Genomic DNA, 19194 nt, shown 5'->3' on the forward strand with positions numbered 1-19194 from the left:
CAGGGGCTGCTTTTTTTTTTTTTTTTTCCTTTTTTTTTTTGGCCACCTTGTGTAGAAATAAATTGGTGTAAAAGGCTCCCTGGAGGTGCTGCTGCAGGCACCCTGCCCCTCTGACGTGTGTTCCTTCCCTCCTGCACCAGCCCCTTGCTGCTGTGAGTCTTAGGCAGCTGCTGAGGGCAGCACATCCCTGCCTCTGGGCAGCCTTGGAGTTTGCATGAGGAGCAGCAGGAGCTCTTCACCTCTGGCAGAAAACCCTTTTCTCTGTGTTTCTGTCACTAGAGTTGGCTACAAACCGCTGGAGAGGTTATGGGCCTGTAGGTTAGGCTAGAAGCAGCTGTCTGCTTTGGCTCCTTCATTCACAGCTGACATTTCCACCCATTCATCCTCCATTGAGCTCTGGGAAGGAATGTATATTTGAAGTGTGTATTGGCTTCATTTTGAGGCTCTGGGACACAGAGAATCCCTTCCATTGGTAGCCTGCTGGAGGGGCTTCATGTTCTGACCACTTCAATATTTAAGCCAAGTTTCTCCTTTGGATCTCTTTGGATTCTTATTGCTAGTTCTGGCTATGTCCATCTCACTGGTTCAGAGAGCCTTAGAGCACAGTGGTGCTGTTTCCTCTGGACTGGTGTTTAAATGCTGTCATGTCACTTCCCATTCCACTTTTAGACAGGCTGAGTAGATGGAACACCTCCACTCTTCCACTGCAAGCCATTTCCCCCAGCCAATGAATTATTCTTGTCTTTCCTTTTCTACATCTTGTGAAAAGTCTGAGTGTTCAAGCCCCAGTGTTGTAGACAGAGTCCCTGTGCCCTTTGCCTTAAGTCTGTAGAGGATTGTGTTGGCCCTTTCCTTGTGGCACTCCAGGGGAGCTCACATTAGCTGCTTGTCTGCTGTGATCAGCTGAGGTCCCAGCTGGCTGTGGTAGTGCTTCCCCCTGTCACTCACATGGGCTATTTGCTAGATCTGGAACATGAGGCTGTGCTGAAGTCCCCTTGGTGAGAGTGGACCTGGCTTGCTGCCAGAGCAGGTTCCTCACCACTTGCCCAGTTTTGTCACCCACCAACTGGATCAGTGATTCTCTTTCAGACCCAACACCAACTTGAAAAGCATCATTCAGTGCAGCTTCTTCTTACCTTCTTCTGGAGTCTCATAGGCTGGGCATTTCTCAACCCTCTAGTGACCATGTGCAGTAAATCTTCCTGGCTTACGGTGCTAAGTCAACGCCTTACAAACATCTCAGTGTGTTGCACCTATGCAGCCCCCTTTGTCAAGCCAAATGTGTAATGATTCAGAGAGCTATAGAATGGGTTGGGTTGGAAGGGACCTTAATGATCATCCAGTTCCAACACCCCTGCCATGGGCAGGGACATTTTCCACTAGGCCAGATTGCTCAAGGCCTCATCCAGCCTGGCCTTGAACACAATTTCCCTGGGCAGCCTGTTCCAGTGGCTCACCACTCTCACTAAAGAATTTCTTCCTAATCTCTATTGCATGAACCCTTCAGGTTCCAGGTTTTCTTTTGCATTCACTTCATCTTCCCAGCTTTCCCATCATTTTGACATGGAGTCATTTCAGCAGCCTTTTGGGAACACTGCTGTGAGTGGCCTAAATGGGGGCATTCCTCTAGTGTCTCAAGTTTAACTCAAACCTGAATCAACAGGCTGCAGACCTTGTTGCTGAGCCCTGTAGAGCTTGACACTGAACTCTTAGAGCTTCTTACTGGACTCTTGGAGAGCTTGTCTCCGAACTCTCATAGGACTGCTGCTACTCTGCTAACTTCAAATGATACAAACTTAATAGATGCTCTCTGAACTGCTCCTTTGTCTCTAAGGTACTGGGCAGAAGCTGCTATTGTCATAGGACAGCCACATCCTGTTTCTTTCTCCCTGAAACTAGCAGCATTTCTGGACCAGTTGCCCCTGTTGTGTCACAGGCATTTGCACCATTTTTATCAGTACTATTAGCAAGTTTTCTTTGTTTCTTTTTGATTTAAAGAGAGAATGAAGATCCCAAATCCCTTTCCTGTTACCTACTTTGCCAACTGCAATGCTTCCCTGCACAGCTTTCTCTGTTTCATAATGCCTGATTGATGTCAGTTGCTGTCTAGCCTTTCCCTAGTCCATGTGTTAGCTCTCCGTTTTGGGGTGGGTTTGGTTTTCTTATGTTGTCTCTTCTTGCCAAGAATTTTTTCCTAATCTCCAGTCTCAATCTGCCCTCCTCAAACTTCAATCCATTCCCTCTCATCACTGCAAGCCCTGGTCAAAAGTCCCTTCCCAGATTTCTTGTAGGCTTCCCTCAGGTACAGGAGTGCTGCTCTAAGGTCTCCCTGGAGCCTTCTCCTGGCTGAACAGCCCCAACTCTCAGCCTCTCCCCACAGGGGAGGTTCTCCAGCCCTCTGATCATCTTTGTGGACCTCCTTCAGTAGTTCCATGTCCTTCTTATGCTGGTGGCACCAGAACTGGATGCAGTGCTCCAAGTGGGGTCTCATCTGCTACCTGCAGGATGCAAACTGTCTCAAGTGTACAAAATTCTTCCCTGATGAGATGAAGCCTCAGGCTGCACAGTCTGCAGCTTTTCAGCTTTGTGCACACAAGCCAACAAGGGTTTGGTTCTTTAACTCCCACTCACAAGAGCAGAAGATTCTCTAACAAGATCCCATGGTCCTTCCTCTTGAGCTCCCTGCAACCTTCTACTCCATTTGTTTCTGCATCCCTGTACCCAAACAGACTTGGCAGTGACCCTGGAGGTTGAGGTTGCCTCCTGGGTTTTTGCTGGACAGTGGTAGCTCTCTTTGTCCTTTACTGACTTGGTTGTCTGTTCTTACCTGGGTTTTGCAAATTCTCATTGGTTTAAAACCTCCTGTAGGCTGGAAATCGTTTATAGAAGCCACCTCCAAACAGTGAATCTCAGCCATCACCCATCATGGAATTGTTAAGGTTGGAAAAGACCTTCAAGATGGTCGAGTCCAACCATAACTCAGCTACCATGACCACCAAACCCTTTCCTGAAGCACCACATCTACAGCTTCTTGAACACCTCCAAGGATGGTGACTCCACCACCTCCCTGGGCAGCCTTTTCCAATGCTTCAGCTCTCACTGAAGAAGTTTTATTGCTGGTCTCTAATTCAGTGAAATCTTCCAAGAAAGATCTCAGACTTCAATATTTTAAAGCCTTGTGGTTAATAAGCCATGTCCCTCTGAGGTGTTTGTGGCTTGTCACTGCCACTAAAGCTGCCAGATTTCTTTACTGCCCTCTTTTTGTTGTTTGAGTGTTTGTTTGTTTTCAATCCATAAAGTCTTGTTATGGTTTGGGTTGGAAGGGTCCTCCAAAGGTCATCCAGTCCAACTCCTCTGCAGACAGCAGGGACATCCTCCACTAGATCAGCTTGCTCAGAGCCTTGTCCAGCCTGACCTTCAATGTCTCTAGGGATAGGGTCTCAGCTACCTCCCTGGACAACCTGTTGCAGTGTTCCAGCAGCCTCATGGTGCAGAACCTGTTCCTAACATCCAATCTAAATCTGCTCCTCTCATTTCAAACCATTGCCTCTCATCCTATCACTGCAGGCCTTTGCAAACAGTCCCTCTGCAGCCTTCCTGTAGCCCCCTTCAGGTACTGAGGTCTCCCCAGAGTCTTCTCTTTCTTCTCTTTGTCCACTACATTAATGGCTTCTGGTAGAAGTCTTTTTCCTATTGTAATGAATTACAGACCACAGTCAAGTCACTGATCAGCTTTCCAGCCAGCTCAACTGAGTCGAGCTGCTCTAGGAGTCTCACAGTAAGGCCTGACTCTACTACAGGTGCTTGTCTTTTGCCTTTCTTTCTCCAGGCTGTGTAGTGTTCAGGTACAAGTCTGGCTTCATTTGGCCTGGGCAGTTCTCTTGAGACACCAAACTCCTGCTGCTGTAAATCAGGAACAAAGAGCATCATGTTTCTTTTCATAGAATTACAGAATTGTTTGGGTTGGAAAAGACCTTTAAGACCATCCAGTCCACCCATTCTCTAACTCAACCAAGTGCAGTGCTAAACCATGTCCCTCAGCACCACAGCTCTGCCTCTTTGAAACACCTCCAGGCAAGGGGATCCAACCACCTCCCTGGGCAGCCTGTGCCAGGCTTTGAGAACCCTTTCAGTGAAGAAATTTCTTACAATATCCAACCATGGTGCAACCTGAGGCTGTTTTGTGTCATCCTATCACTTCTTGGTAGGGAGAAGAGACCAACAACCCCTGGCTCCAGCCTCCTTTCGGGGAGTTGTAGAGAGCCTCCGTTTCTCTAGATTAAACAACCCCAGTTCCCTCAGCTGCTCCTCCCCAGACCTGTTCCCCAGACCTGTCACCAGCTTCCTTGCCCTTCTCTGGACTCACACCAGCCTCTCAATGTCTTCTTTGAACTGAGGGCCCCAAAACTGAACACAGTCCTCAAGATGTGGCCTCACCAGTGCTGAGTACTGATACAGCCCTGAGTACAGTGCTGAGGGGGACAATCCCTGCCCTTGTCCTGCTGGTCACACCACTGCTGATCCAGGCCAGGATGCTGGTGGCCTTCTTGGCTACCTGGGCACACCCTGGCTCATCTTCAACCAGCTGTTGACCAGCAGCCCCAGGTCTTTCTCTGATGGGGAGTTTCCAGCCACTCTGCCCCAAGCCTGGAGCGTTCATGGGGTGGTTGTGGCACAAGTGCAGGACCCAGTGCTTACATATCTTACAATTGGCCTTTCCCTAGCTGTGTGTAACCTGTATCCATTGCCCTGTGCTAGGTTAACTGGCTCACAGCAGCTTGGAGGATCCCATTTTACTGTTCAGATCCTTTTGAAGTTAAGGTATTTGCTGGTCTTCTGGAACATTCAGAGCTCCAAAGTTGGTTGGGAAAGAAAGCTCACTGCTCCCATCTGCTTGCTAAATGATTCTTTTAAGATGATTGATTGTCTGTTTCTAGCTATGCAACTTCCAGGGTGTTTTATTTAATGAGTAGAACCAAACCTCTTCCTGAACCTCCTTGGCCATAGGTGATTTTTTCATTGTTTCTCTGATTTGTCTACATTAGCCAACTGCCTTCCTAATCTAGAATATGAGATCCTGCCTGTCTTCTATATTTTTATTGATTATTTTATCATGATATCAGCTAAAAGATATATATCATGTTTAGGGCTTCTCTAATATTTTGCAGGTAAAACACCCAAAAGGTGCCCATGTTTCCTAGTGCAGTTACAGAACCCAGAATGAAACTGCTTTGTGCACTTCCATAACTACAAGGTCAGGTACCTGTTCGATCATCACTGCAGGTACAACAGATGAAGTTTGTCTGCATGGTTTCTTATTTCTGTATAGTAGAACACCAAAGTTCTAGAGAGATGTAGTAATTTGGTCCAACAAACATTTCTGTTTCATGTAGTGTCTGTGTAATGAATGGAAAAAGAAAACCTGCAAGAAAAGAAATGGTGACGCCAAAGAACCAGAGTCTATGCCTGGGTTTGCTGACGATAAGGATCTGGTCTTAGAACGTGGACACAGCTCTGACTTGGGGCTTCTGCCATCCTCTTTAGTTGGTAAAGCTGACAAAGCAGCTTGGGGGCAGTCCTGCAGATCCATCCTTTCACCTGTGTGAGGATGCAGCATGGGTATTTCTGGGCTTTCCTGGAGGGAATGCAGAACAGGGACCTGCCAGCCGCGGATGTTAAAGAGCAGGCTGGATGTGCACCTCTGTGGCCAAAAGGGAGCCAAACCAGACTCAGCAGCTGTAGGCTTCCTGCTGGGGTATGCAGAACGATCCCTCTCAAGGGAGGCCTTCGCCTTGTGCTCCTTAGACAACATTTCCAGAGGTCTGTAGCCTAACTGAAAAGCTGGAGGCTTGCATTGGTTATGCAGAGGCTTCCATTTCTGAGGGAGAATCTACACAGACATCGGCAGGTCAATAAAGGTTGAGAACCACTACCCCAGAGCACTTCAGGTAGCTGCCCTTTGTGAGGTGAGGAGGCCTTCTGGGCAGCCCACCCAGGCCCTTCAGCTAACCAGGACTCAGTTTAACAGCAGGATGTGACTGAAGGAGCAAACTCCAGGGTGGAGGGTAATGTGTAGTAACAAGTTAGTTCCTGTGGTTTCAATAGCACAGGAGTTACCCAAGTGTCAGTGCATGAGGCCAGCTCCCTCTAGAGCATATCCAGGTGGATAGCTCCCTGTAAAACCATCTGTGCCTCTGCTAGGACTTGGCCTTGCAGAAGAGTTTAAAAACTATTACACCACTCATGAAATAGGCACTGTGGGAACACTCCAGTGGTGGGTGCTGGAGCCCTGAGCAGTGCCCCTCTCCACAAAACAGTGCCCCTTGGCTTTCCAAAGGAAGCTAAAGGAGAGATCCAGAGCTCAGGAACTAGTTTTTGCTGGGTTGAAAGAGTTTCTACTGCCATGAGCCCACACAGGTACACAAAACTACCTCCTGTCTGTGTTTTCCATCATCACTGAGGCAGTTAATGAAGTTAATGACACATTTACACACTTCCTCTTCGCACTGTCTTTTGTCTCAGCAGTGGCAGCAAATCCAGAGGGAGCTTGTGTTTCCCTTTCAGTGCTCTAGTATCGGGACATCTCCCTAGCCTGTGCTTGGAGGATAGCATTGGGATTCCCAGGTGGTCTCATAACCAAAGGGCCAATGTCTATGAATGTTCCTTAACATCAGTTTCACAGAATGTTAGGGGTTGGAAGGAACTTGTAGAGGTCATCCAGTCCAATCCCCCTGCCACAGCAGCATCACCTAGGGCAGGTCACACAGGAACACATCCAGGTGGGTTTGCAATGCCTCCAGAGAAGGAGACTCCACAACCTCTCTGGGCAGCCTGCTCCAGGGCTCTGGCACCCTCGCAGGGAAAAGGTTTCTCTTTATGCTCAAGGGGAACCTCAAGGATGATTTTTGGGGGGAGTTCTGGTGTAGTTCTATGGCAAGGGTATAGGGAGCAGATCCAGTTTTAATGGAGCAACCACATCCTTCCCCTTAATTAGGAGTTAACACAGGGAGTTTGAAGTGCTTCAAAAGCCAAGTGAGGTGTAACAGCAATGTTCAGCTGACTGCAGGCAGCTGCTTCACACAGGAACAGGAAAGGGTAAGAAAAGTGGTTTAATTACCAAAATATCATCAATAAGTTACTGTGGTAGGACTGGAAGAGCTACCATCTTCTGAACACAAAAGACCTATCCATGATTTGGATGAGGGGATTGAGAGCACCATCGTGGATTAACAAGACCAGGTGCTGGGTCCTGCACTTTGGTCACAACCACCCCAAGCAACACTACAGGCCTGGGGCAGAGTGGCTGGAAAGCAGCCTGGAGGAAAAGGATCTGGGGGTACTGTGGACAGCTGAACATGAGCCAGCAGTGTGCCCACATGGCTAAGAAAGCCAAAGGTGTCCTGGCCTGGATCAAAACCAGTGTGTGCAGGAGTAGAGCACTGATGGTGCTCCTGTATTGGGTCGTGGTGAGGCCTCAGCTTGAGTGCTGGGTTCTGTTCTGGGTGCCACAGGATAGGAAAGACATTGAGTTGGAGGGTGTCCAGAGAAGAGCAGCCAGGTGTGGGGTTTGGAGGGCATCATACAACAAGGGGCTGAGGAAGCTGAGGTTGTTTGGTCTGGAGAAGAGAAGGCTGAGGAGAGATCTTACTGCTCTCTACAACTCCCTGAAAGGAGGTTGGAGTGAGGCTGCTGTTGGTCTCTTCTCCCAAGTAACCAGTGATAGGATGAGAGGAAATGGGTTTGGGTTGTGCCAGGGGAGGTTTAGGTTGGACATTACTGAGAGCATGGTGAGGGGTTGGAACAGGCTGCCCAAGGAGGTGGTGGAGTCACCATCCCTGGAGGTGTTCAAGATGATGTAGATGTGGTGCTTCAGGATATGGTTTAGTGGCCATAGTAGGTGGTTTATGGTTGGAATTGATGGTATTAAAGGTCTCTTCCAACCTTAATGATTCTATGAGTCCATGAGTTAACCAAATAGTTTAACAAGAAGATAGCTGATAGTTCAAACAGCTGCAGTTCCTTTTGATAACAGCCCCTCAGTCTTACATTGCGGGCTTCTTGAAGACTTAACCCCAGTACCTCTATATAAATAAAGACATGGTGCTTTGGGAGGAAAGAGAACAAAGCACTTCTCACAGCCAGAACCTAGCAACATCCAGTCCTAAGCAATGATTCATGACAGTCTGTCAGGGAAAAAACAGAAGGACCTGAGTAGGTAGGAGAAAGGTGGATGAAATGTGACATTTGCCAGACAAACCCAGTGCTTCCCACCAGTACAGGATGTGGAATTAATGCTGACCTCTTAAAAGAAGAGTCTTGAATGTGGCACACCACAAGGATCAAGAGGTGCAAGGTCCTTTTGTCTCAGTTCCTTTGGAACTGTGTGTATGACCTCACTCTTGACCTAGCACCATACAAGAGCATGCAGAGTCACTAGCCAAGGACAGCTTAGGGAAAGGCTCCTCAACTCCACAGCAAGTGGAATTCTAACCTAGAGGAAGTGACCTGTGGTATATGGGCAGGAAAACTGGCACTTTGGGATGGAGAAAAGAGCCTGGTATCAGAGGATCACAGAATGGCTCAGGTGGGAAGGGACCTCAGAGGTCATGGGCAGGGACACCTCTCAACTAGACTCAGCTGTTCGAGGCCTCATCCAGCCTGCCTGTGAAGACCTGCAGGGAGGGGACATCCACAGCCTTCCTGAGCCCATTTGAGTCTCACCACCCTCATACTGAAGAGCTTCTTCCCAAGATCCAGTGTGGACCTGCTCTCGCTCAGCTTCAAACCATTCGCCTTGTCCTGTCTCTAGACACCCTCATGGACAATCCCTCTGCAGCCTTCCTGTAGGATCCCTTCAGGCACTGGAAGGTCCCCCTGGAGCCTTCTCCAGGCTGAACCCCAGCTCCCTCAGCCTGTCCTGCAGAGGTGTTTCACGTCCCACCTTTAACTGAATGTCATTGCTTTGTTGGTGTGTTAGCTGTGTTACGTTTGTGCCACCGTCGCCTTACAGCCCGTTTGTAGCAGCAGATACTCCTCGCTGGTGATGTGCACGGCAAATACACAAACCAGAGCGCCACAACCACCTGCCAGCACCTCCTCACCCAGGAGCTGTGGCGGCAGTGCCCAGCTAGGCTGCTGGAAATGATGTGGAGCCAGATGAGGCCTCCGTAGCCTCCCAAAGGCGACGTCCGTGCGCTGCTGTGCGCAGATGAAGGCAGCAGGTACCGGTACCCCCCTCCCGCGCTCCTGCCCTGCTGCCTGCGGCGGGGCCGCCTCGCCCCACTTCCACCACCGCTCCCCAGGCCTCCTTCCGCCCGCAGCGGCGCGGCCCGGCCGGTCCCCGCGGGCCACCCTCCCCCGGACGAGAGCCGCGCGGCGCCGCGCCGGCGGAGCCCAAGATGGCGGCGCGCGGGCGGGCGGAAGGGGCTGCCGGGCAGCGCCGCTTCCGGGGGTGTGCGGAGGGAGGCACCGGAGGGAGGCACCGGCGGCAGCCTGCCGCCGGAAGCGGCCTGCAGTGCGGGGCCCAAGATGGCAGCCGGGATGTACCTGGAGCACTACCTGGATAGTAAGAGCCGCCGGGGGCGGGGCCGCGGGCCGCGCCTGGGGCCGCCCTGGCCGGAGGCAGCGTGGGCACGGCCGGACCGCGGCTCGGGGCGGGGCCGAGCTCTGCCCCGGCGTGGGGGGACTGGCAGGGGCTGGGCGCCCACCACCGGCCTGCTCGGCACGGAGCGGCAGCCTTGTCCCTGGCCCGGCCGTGAGGGTCCTGCCGCCGGGGCGGTGCGGGGAGGCCCCGCCCGCGGCCCGGTGCGTACAGGCGGCTCCGGGCCGCCAAGAAACAGTTGCGGCGGCGCAGCCGGAGCGCCGGTACGGGCTCCGCCGGGCGGCAGGGCTCGCCTGGGGCCCTGGCGGGAGCCGGGTCCCGCTGCAGGCGGCCAGCGCTCGGTTTGTTGCGGGAGGACGGAGCCGGTGCCGCCGTGGGCGCCGCCGTTGCGGCGGCTGTCAGTGGCTGTCGCGGGGCGGAGTGCGGGGCCGGTGCGGTAGAGCGGAAGAGAACTTGCGCGGCCCTAGGGAGGTGGTTTCCATAGCTGCTTTCGCTGTCTTTGGACAAATGCAGCCTGGTTTGCTGGTCGAAGAAGAGCTCTGTAAATAGTAGTGGAGTTGGTTATGTTACCGGAGCCCTCCTATGGCATCCTCCTACTCTCAGGTGCTTACAACTTTGCCAGGCTCTGCCCTTCCGCTGTGTGTGTTTGTGTCTCCTTAAAATGGGTAAGCAGAGGAGGCAGAGGAGCTGCTTCTGAGGGAATGCCGAGGGTTAATGTTTAGTAATTCTTGGCTGAATTGTGTTTCCAGGTTTTGTCGGCACGGGAGAGGGGACAGCCGGGTGGTGGGGAGGTGTTTCTAAAGCATGGCAGCTCTGGGGACAGGTCTGCTGCTCCCCTCTCCTGCGGGCTGCTAGCGGATGCCGGCCAGCCTTGGAGCTTGCTTCTGCACAGCTCCTCGGTGCTGGCAAGGTGGTGATGCAGGGACGAGGGGCCTCATTTCCTCTCTGCTCCTTTTGTCCTTGAGAAAGGAAACCTCTTGTCAATGAAATTAAGAAAATTCAATAAACATAATAAATTTTAGTCAAAGCTGAACAGAACTCTGATGAGTGGAGAGTCTTGTGTCTGGGCAAGGACAGCCCCATGGACCAGTGCAGGCTGGGGACTGACCTGAGGAGAGGGACCTGGGGCTCCTGGTGGACAGAAGGATGCCCATGAGCCAGCAATGTGCCCTGGTGACCAGGAAGGCTAAGGGCATCCTGGGGTGGATTAGAAGGACTGTGGTGAGTAGGTTGAGAGAGGTTCTTCTGCCCCTCTGCTCTGCCCTGGTGAGGCCACATCTGGAATATTGTGTCCAGTTCTGGGCCCCTCACTTAAAGAAGGACCTCAGGGAACTGCTTGAGAGAATCCAGCACAGCCACAAAGATGCTGAAGGCAGTGGAACATCTCCCTGCTGAGGAGAGGCTGAGGGAGCTGGGGCTCTTTAGCCTGGAGCAGAGCAGCCTGAGGGGTGACCTCATTCATGTTGATCAAGATGTGCAGGGCAGTGTGGGGAGGCTGGAGCCAGGCTCTGCTCAGGGATGTCCAATGACAGGACAAGGGGCAATGGGTGCAAGCTGGAGCAGAGGAGGATTCTGTGGGTAACTCCCTGCTTTGTTTGTGCAAAAGAAGGGAAAGGAACAGCTTCTGAACACAAAGAGCCCCACAGTTATTTTTACCTCTCATAGGAATTCATTTCATGGTTCATAGAGTCACAGAATGGTTCCGTTTGGAAAGGACCTTAAAGATCATCCAGTTCCAACCCCCTGCCATGGGCAGGGACACCTTCCACTAGCCCAGGCTGCTCAAGGCTTCATCCAGCCTGGCCTTGAACACCTCCAGGGAGGAAGCATCCACAACCTTCCTGGGCAACCTGTTCCAGTGTCTCACCACCCTCACTGCAAAGAATTTTTTCCTGATCTCCAGTCTCAGCCTCCCCTCTTCCAGCTCCAGTCCATTCCCTCTCATCCTGTCACTCCAAGCCCTTGTCAAAAGTCCCTTCCTAGCTTTCTCGTAGGCTCCTTCAGGTACTGGAAGGCTGCTCTAAGTTCTTCCCAGAGTCTTCTCTTCTCCAGGCTGAACAGCCCCAACTTACTCTCCTTGTCCCCACAGGGAGGGTTCTCCAGCCTTCTGATCATCTCCATGACTTCACTCTATGTTCCTCTTATGCTGGGGGCACCAGAACTGGAGGCAGTGCTGCAGGTGGCCTCAGCAGAGCAGAGGGGCAGAATCCCCTCCCTGTGCTGCTGCTCTCCCTGCTTTGGATGCAGCCCAGCACACAGCTGCCTTCTGGGCTGCCAGTGACCATTGCTGGCTCCTGGGGAGTTTGTCACCAACTGACACCCCCAAGTCCTTCTCCTCAAGGCTGCTCTCCAGCCACTCCTCATCCAGCCTGGATTTGTGCTTGGGATTGCCTTGACCCAGGTGCAGGACCTTGCACTTGGCCTTGTTGAACTTGCTGAGGTTGGCTTGGCCCCACCTCTCCAGCCTGTCCCAGTCCCTCTGGATGGATCCCTTCCCTCCAGCGTGTCCAACCACACCACACAGCTGGACTTCAGGTTAGTGCAGTGCCACTGGCTCTCAGTCTGGTTAGAGAGGGGTGGGAAAATGAGAACTGGTTTTTATCAGCTTTGTCAGTTGAGCTTCTGGTGGTGTCTAAAGGAGTGAGTGGCAAAATGCATTGAAAACTGATTGACTGTCAGGGTCCTGTTGCTCCTTCAGAGCCCTCCAGGTGTTGATGATAACAGAGGCAGAGCCTCCTGCCAGGTGCTGGGCAGAGCAGGCTGAGCTTGTGTTGCAGAAGGAACATGTGAGAGGGAGTTAAGCCTGTTGGCTGCTCCCTGTCCTGTCTCAGAGTTGCTCTTTGGCTCTGCACAAAGGGTCTCCTGTCCTCTAGGTGTCAAATGGGTGCACCAAAAGGGACCCACTTTTCAGTGAGTTATCTTTTGATCAGCTTGAGTTTGTACATCCTTGTGTAGGCAGAACTGAAGGGCATTACTGTGCTACTGGCTTCATTACTGTTGTATTGTAAGGGCTGACTTCAGTACACAGTTGGGGTTCTGCTTTCCAAACAGAGGCTTTTCTGCAGAGCAGCAGGGGTTTCTTAACCAGGATGTACTCTAGAGCCATGCTCTAGGATTAAAAATCCAGGATTAAAAATCTGGGATTAAATTGAGGCCTGGGCTGCATCCAAAGCAGTGTGGCCAGCAGATGGAGAGAGGAGATTCTGCCACTCTGCTCTGCTCTGCTGAGACCTCACCTGCAGTGCTGTGTCCAGCTCTGGAGCCCTCAGCACAGGAAGCACATGGACCTGATGGAGAGGGTCCAAAGAGGCCATGAAGATGATCAGGGGCCTGGAGCACTCTTGCTACAAGGACAGGCTGAGGGAGCTGGGGTTGTTCAGCCAGGAGAAGAGAAGGCTGTGGGGGCACCTCATAGCATCCTGCCAGTACCTGAAGGGGGCTACAAGAAGGCTGCAGAGGGACTGTTTGCAAAGGCCTGCAGTGATAGGATGAGAGGCAATGGTTTGAAATGAGAGAAGAGCAGATTTAGATTGGATGTTAGGAACAGGTTCTGCACCATGAAGGTGCTGGAACACTGCAACAGCTTGCCTAGGGAGGGAATTGAAGCCTCATCCCTGGAGATGTTCAAGGTCAGGCTGGACAAGGCTCTGAGCAAGATGATCTAGTGGAGGATGTCCCTGCTGGCTGTAGGGTTTGGAATGGATGACCTTTGGAGGTCCCTTCCAACCCAAACCATTCTATGATTTAATGGCTGGCTTCAATACAAAGTTTGTGGTTCTGCTTTCTTAACAGAGGCCTTTCTGATAGCAGCAGTGTTTTGTTAAGCAGGATGTATCCCAGAGCTGTGCTCTAGGGTTACATAGATCCCAGTTTTATAGCCTCTTTCCTTTGGAGGTTGGCACCACCTGGAAGCACAGCAGTGTGCACCAGCCAGGGGCATGGGCAGTTGCTGGAGTGCTGTACATGGTAGCAGTTAGCTTTGTTCCTGCCTTGCCATCGTGGCCAGGTGTCTAACCACTCCATGTGTCCTCCTCTCCCTGCAGGTATTGAGAACCTACCATTTGAACTGCAGAGAAACTTCCAGCTCATGCGAGATCTGGACCAGAGGACAGAAGGTGAGGACTAGGGATGGTGTTGCTGAAGAGACAGAGTGTGCAGCTTCATGGCATCACAGAGTGGTGGGGGTTGGAAGGGACCTTTGGACATCATCTAGGCCAACCCCCCTGCTAAAGCAGGTTCAACAGAACATGTCCATGTGGGTTTTGAAAGTCTCCAGAGAAGGAGACCAAACAACCTCTGGGCAGCCTGCTCCAGGGCTTTGTCACTCTTAAGGGAAAGAAGTTTTTCCTTAAGTTCAAGTGGAACCTCCTGTGTTCCAGTTTGTACCTGATGTCTCTTGTCCTCTGTCTGGCCATGCTTTGCTTTGAGCACCCCTGAATACCATTGGTGGTTTTGGCCACAAAGGTGTTTGTTGGATCATGGTGAACTTGTCCACCAGCACTCCTAGGTCCTCCACTGCACAGGTCCATGGGGCTGTTCCTCCCCAGGTGCAGGACCCTACACTTGCCCTTGTTGAACTTCATGAGGTTCCCCTCTGCCCAGCTCCCAGCCTGTCCAGGTCTGAATGGCAGCACAGCCTGACAGGCTGGCAGCCACTCCTCCCAGTTTGGTACCATCACAAACTGGCTGAGGCTCCACTCTGCCTCCAGCCAGGTCACTGATGAATAGGCTGGACCCAGTACTGACCCCTTGGGAACACCACTGGCCACGGGCTTCCAACTAAACCCTTCACCATTGATCACAACACTCTGAGCTCTGTCCCTCAGCCACTTCCCAACTCACTCATCTGACCCACACTTCCTAAGCTTCCCTGTGAGGATGCTATGGGAGACATTGTCCAAAGCTTTGCTGAAGTCAAGGCAGACAACATCCACTGCTCTCCCAGCTAGTCACACATTCAGGCTCTCAGATTGGTCAAGCCTGAGCAGCTTTACCTTCCTTTGCCTTTACTCCAGGGATCTGAAGGCAGGGGAAGAAGCCTGCTCTGATCCCTCTTGCCCTCAGGGGAGGGCACTCTGGGGTGGGGGTGCATGCACTTAATGCTCCATTTGTTCCAGACCTCAAGTCAGAGATTGATAAGTTGGCCACGGAGTACATCAGCAACGCACGGACTCTGTCTTCAGAGGAAAAGCTGGGGCTCCTCAAACAAATCCAGGATGCCTATGGGAAGTGCAAGGAGTTTGGGGACGACAAGGTCCAGCTGGCCATGCAGACCTACGAGATGGTAGGAAGGGAAGGGGCTCGTGTCTGGCACATCAAAGGCTGTGCTAAAGCTCCCAGCCTGGGACGGCTCTAATGTCCTTTTAGGTCCTACTTGCTCTTGCTTCTTTCAGTGCAAGCCCCATGGCCTCTGATCTCTGCCCCCCTGGGCTTTTTTCCTGGTGACTGCTGGTGGCTGTCACCCTTGCAGGTGGACAAGCACATCCGGCGGCTGGACACGGACCTGGCTCGCTTCGAGGCAGACCTGAAGGAGAAGCAGATAGAGTCAAGTGACTATGACAGCTCTTCCAGCAAGGGCAAGAAGAGTGAGTACCACCACTGGGCTGCAGGCTGGTACAGGAGGCAGCCAGCTGCCTGTGGAAGTGGTGGGGATGAAGGCAGGCAGCGGAGTGGTGCAGATCCCAGAGTGGGATCTGAAGGACAGGTGATGACCTGGGCTCCTCTGGTGTGAGGGCCTGGGCTCCTCTGGTGTGAGGGCCTGGGCTCCTCTGGTGTGAGGGCCTGGGCTCCTCTGGTGTGAGCACACTGAAGGCAGCTAGGTGTAATTCAGATGAGGTGCTTGCCTCCAAGCACACCCCAGAACAGGAGTGTGGTTTAGTTCTGGAGGGGTGCTTGCCATGCATCAGGTGGCTGGTGTGATGGAGTGGCAGATGCAGCACCCTCTCCTCTTCTTCCCAGAGGGCCGAGCCCAGAAGGAGAAGAAAGCTGCTCGTGCTCGCTCCAAGGGGAAGAACTCTGATGAGGAGGCGCCGAAAACTGCCCAGAAGAAGCTGAAGCTTGTCCGCACGTAAGTGCTGGGAAGATGTGCAGGAGGGAGGAGTCCTGGACTCATTCAGGTTGGGAAAGACCCTGCAGAGCATCAGGTCCAACCATCAACCCTGCTCTGCCAAGTTCACTGTTAAACTATATCACTAAATGCCACGTCTAAATGACCTTTAAACACCTCCAGGGATGGTGACTCCACCACCTCCCTGGGCAGCCTGTTCCAATGCCTGACCACTCTTGCAGGGAAAACATTCTTCCTCATGCCCAGCCTAGATAGGATAGGGTAGGATAGGATAGGATAGGATAGGATAGGATAGGATAGGGTAGGATAGGATAGGATAGGATAGGATAGGGTAGGATAGGATAGGGTAGGACAGGACAGGACAGGACAGGACAGGACAGACCAGACCAGGTTGGAAGAGACCTTTGAGATCATCAAGTCTAGCCTATTACCCAACACCATCTAATCAACTAAACCATGGCACCAAGCACCCCATCCAGTCTCTTCCTAAACACCTCCAGTGATGGTGACTCCACCACCTCCCTGGGCAGCACATTCCAATGGCCAGTCACTCTTTCTGTGAAGAACTTCTTCCTAACATCCAGCCTAAACCTCCCCTGGTGCTGCTTGAGACTCTTCCTTCCTGTCTTGGCAGATAGGGACTCCAAGCCAGTTGATTTGCTGACCTGCCTTATTGCTGTCCTGCAGTAGCACAGAGTATGGGATGCCCTCTGTCACCTTTGGGAACGTGCACCCTTCAGATGTGTTGGATATGCCTGTGGACCCCAACGAGCCTACCTACTGCCTCTGCCACCAGGTCTCCTATGGGGAGATGATCGGCTGCGACAACCCAGACGTAAGAGCCCACACTTGGTGGGGAGGAGGGAGGAGGGAATGGACAGAGTCTTGCACAGAGGGGCTTGTCCTGCTTGGGTGGGGCCTGATACAGCAAGTGGTGGCAAGAAAAGGGTTCACAGAATCATAGAATCGCAGAATGGTTTGGGTTGGAAGGGACCTCCAAAGGTGATCCAGTCCAACCCCTCTGCAGTCAGCAGGGACATCCCCTACTAGATCAGGTTGCCCAGAGCCTGGTCGAGCCTGACCTTGAGTATCTCCATGGATGGGGCCTCAGCCACCTCCCTGGACAGCCTGTTCCAGCACCCACGTGGTAAAGAGAGTGTTGAGGAGCAAGTTAGGTTTAGCTGATGTAGTTGGGAGGGCAAAGATGTCGGAAAGCATGTGTGGACTCTCTTGTAGGTGAAGCAGGAATCCCTTTATTGGTACAGAGCAAGCAGTTTATATAGGGAAAATGGAGCAGGCTAAGCAATTCCCTGACATTCTTGCACCACTGCTGCTGAGTTTTCTCCTTTGACATGCAACTGTCCATTGTTATCTTCATCCTGCACCAGGTTGAGCTTCTCCAGCATGGACGCAAGCGTCCTCCTGTCTCGCACTTCAGGTTGTTCGCTGCAGTCAGCTCTTCTTCATTATCAGGCCATTCTTCTGTTGTCAGTGGCCTGTTGTTCTTTCCTGTCCTGAAACCTTCCATAGGTACCTTCTGCTTTCCTACACAAAGCTATGGCTGGTGGGAGCCTATTCAGTGCCTCTTTCCTCAGGGTTTTCCTTCCAGCGACAGCTTGTTTTCCTGTCCCCACAATTAGCAAGGGAGGAAAGGAGTTACCCTTGCTAACAGTGCGTAGGCTGGGTGTGAACATTCATCCTTGATTGCTGCCAGGGAGTTAGGAGGTTGTGATCAAATGTTGGGAAGCTTCAGTAGGCTAGAAGCAAGGATCTCAAAAGAGAACTCTTGAACTGACTGCTCTCCACCCAACAGTGTTCCATTGAATGGTTCCATTTTGCCTGCGTGGGTCTGACAACAAAACCCAGAGGGAAATGGTGAGTGAACAAGAAACCTGGAGGGCCCCTTTGTCTTTGGGATTGGGAGGTCCTGGGTAGCAGGAGAGAGAATACTGCATATACACACTTCAAAGACCTCTTAAAAAGGGAAAGTTGAATAAAGGTTTTGTCTGGGACCTTGGGGAAGGTCCTTTGGGCCTCCTGCGTTCATATCATGCTCTAAATGCTGGCTCTTTTATCTCCTGTTCTGCCAGGTTCTGCCCTCGCTGTTCCCAGGAGAGGAAGAAGAAGTAAAATCTGGTGAGCCCTGAGTACTGCTGCAGGAGCTCTCTCCCCCCTGCCAGGGCCTTCTCCCAGCTCCCCCAGCTCTTGGGGCCTTGGCTGGAGGGAGCCTTTCCCTGTGGTTTGGGCCATCTCTGGGATGGTGTGTACCCTCCTGGCAGTTCTTGTGTGTTCTGGTTGCTTCTGAATCCCTAAGGGAGGCCTCCTCTGTGTACTATTCCAAACAGGTCTCTGAGCCTCCAAGGGAATGAATGAAGGCACCAGGGTAGCCACCAGATTCCCAGGGATTCAGGTAGCCCCTGATTTTCCTCGGCTTTCCTTCAGCCTCCTCAGAGTTCATTGTCTACTCTGCTCAGAGGACAAGGCTGTGGGATGGGGGAAGGAAGGACCACAGTTTAGGTCTTTGATTTTCCTGGATCTTTTCCAGGAGAGAGAGAGTAACCAGACCACTTCTAAATCTGGTGGACTGGTTGAGAGTCTGAAAACCTGATGTATTCCCTGTCTTTAACCATTCCATTACTGGCACTGAGCAGCCTCTTTTGTTGGGAAGAGGAGGAGAGGGAGGAGGGAGTGTTTAGAGCTAGCTTTGTCTCATTCCTTGGGTGGACCTGCTGGTCTGGAAAGCACATTGTGTGAAGGAGGGAGGATTTCTGACTGCATGGGGGGAAGTGGCTTGATGCAGCCTGTCTTCCAGCTCCACAGTTCTGCCTTCCTTCCAGGCAGTGGTTTCTTCACTATGGTGGTGATGGGAAGTTTTGGAATTCAGATCCCACTTGTATAATATGGACATGAATAAAGGTCATTGAAGCAAACGTTCTCTTCACCTTGCTGGCACCTCCAAAGTAACCTCTGGCAATTGGTCTCTTTGGCTACCCTTCCCCTTTCAGCTCTGCTTTCATTCTGAGCTACAGAGGGGATGCAACCCTTCCACGTAGCTCGAGCAGAGTACGGTTAGTAAGGGTCACTCTGCCTAGGCCAGGCTGGGAAGCATGCCAGTGTCCTTGCAAAAGGCTCCTGGGTTTACAGATTACACTGGCTTGGAAGGGACCCTCAGAGATCATTTTGTCCAACCTCCCTGCACTCAGCAGGGACTCCTCCAACTAGATCAGGCTGCCTAGGGCCACAGAGTCTAATCTTGAATGTCTCCAGGGACAGGGCCTTAACCACATCCCTGGGCAGCCTGTTCCAGTATTTCACCACTCCCATTGTGCAGAACTTCCTCCTGATGTCCATCCTGAATCTGCCCTGCTGCAGGCATCAAGCTGCAGCGTGCACAGCTATGACACCAGTGCAGGAGGGCAGCAGAGACCTCCCCTGCGGGAGATGTGCCCAAGCAGAGGAGCTCCTCTGCTTGGTGACAGAACTGCAAGAGCAGGTGAGCAGGCTGAGAAGCATCAGGGAGAGAGCC

General features: G+C 52.2%; 1 protein-coding gene across 1 annotated transcript; it reads left to right on the forward strand.

Annotated features, from left to right (window-relative positions):
- The first annotated feature begins 9475 nt into the window (after nucleotides 1–9475).
- ING4 (inhibitor of growth family member 4) lies at nucleotides 9476–18593 on the forward strand. The gene is made up of 8 exons (XM_054168033.1): nucleotides 9476–9565; nucleotides 13645–13716; nucleotides 14719–14885; nucleotides 15072–15186; nucleotides 15560–15668; nucleotides 16356–16503; nucleotides 17482–17543; nucleotides 17759–18593. Exons 1-8 carry the CDS (start codon nucleotides 9529–9531, stop codon nucleotides 17796–17798), a joined length of 750 nt encoding a protein of 249 aa, XP_054024008.1. The 5' UTR covers nucleotides 9476–9528; the 3' UTR covers nucleotides 17799–18593.
- Nucleotides 18594–19194: the final 601 nt, after the last annotated feature.

The sequence above is a fragment of the Dryobates pubescens genome, chromosome 15 (genome assembly GCF_014839835.1).
Source record: "Dryobates pubescens isolate bDryPub1 chromosome 15, bDryPub1.pri, whole genome shotgun sequence".
Taxonomy (NCBI): Eukaryota; Metazoa; Chordata; class Aves; order Piciformes; family Picidae; genus Dryobates; species Dryobates pubescens.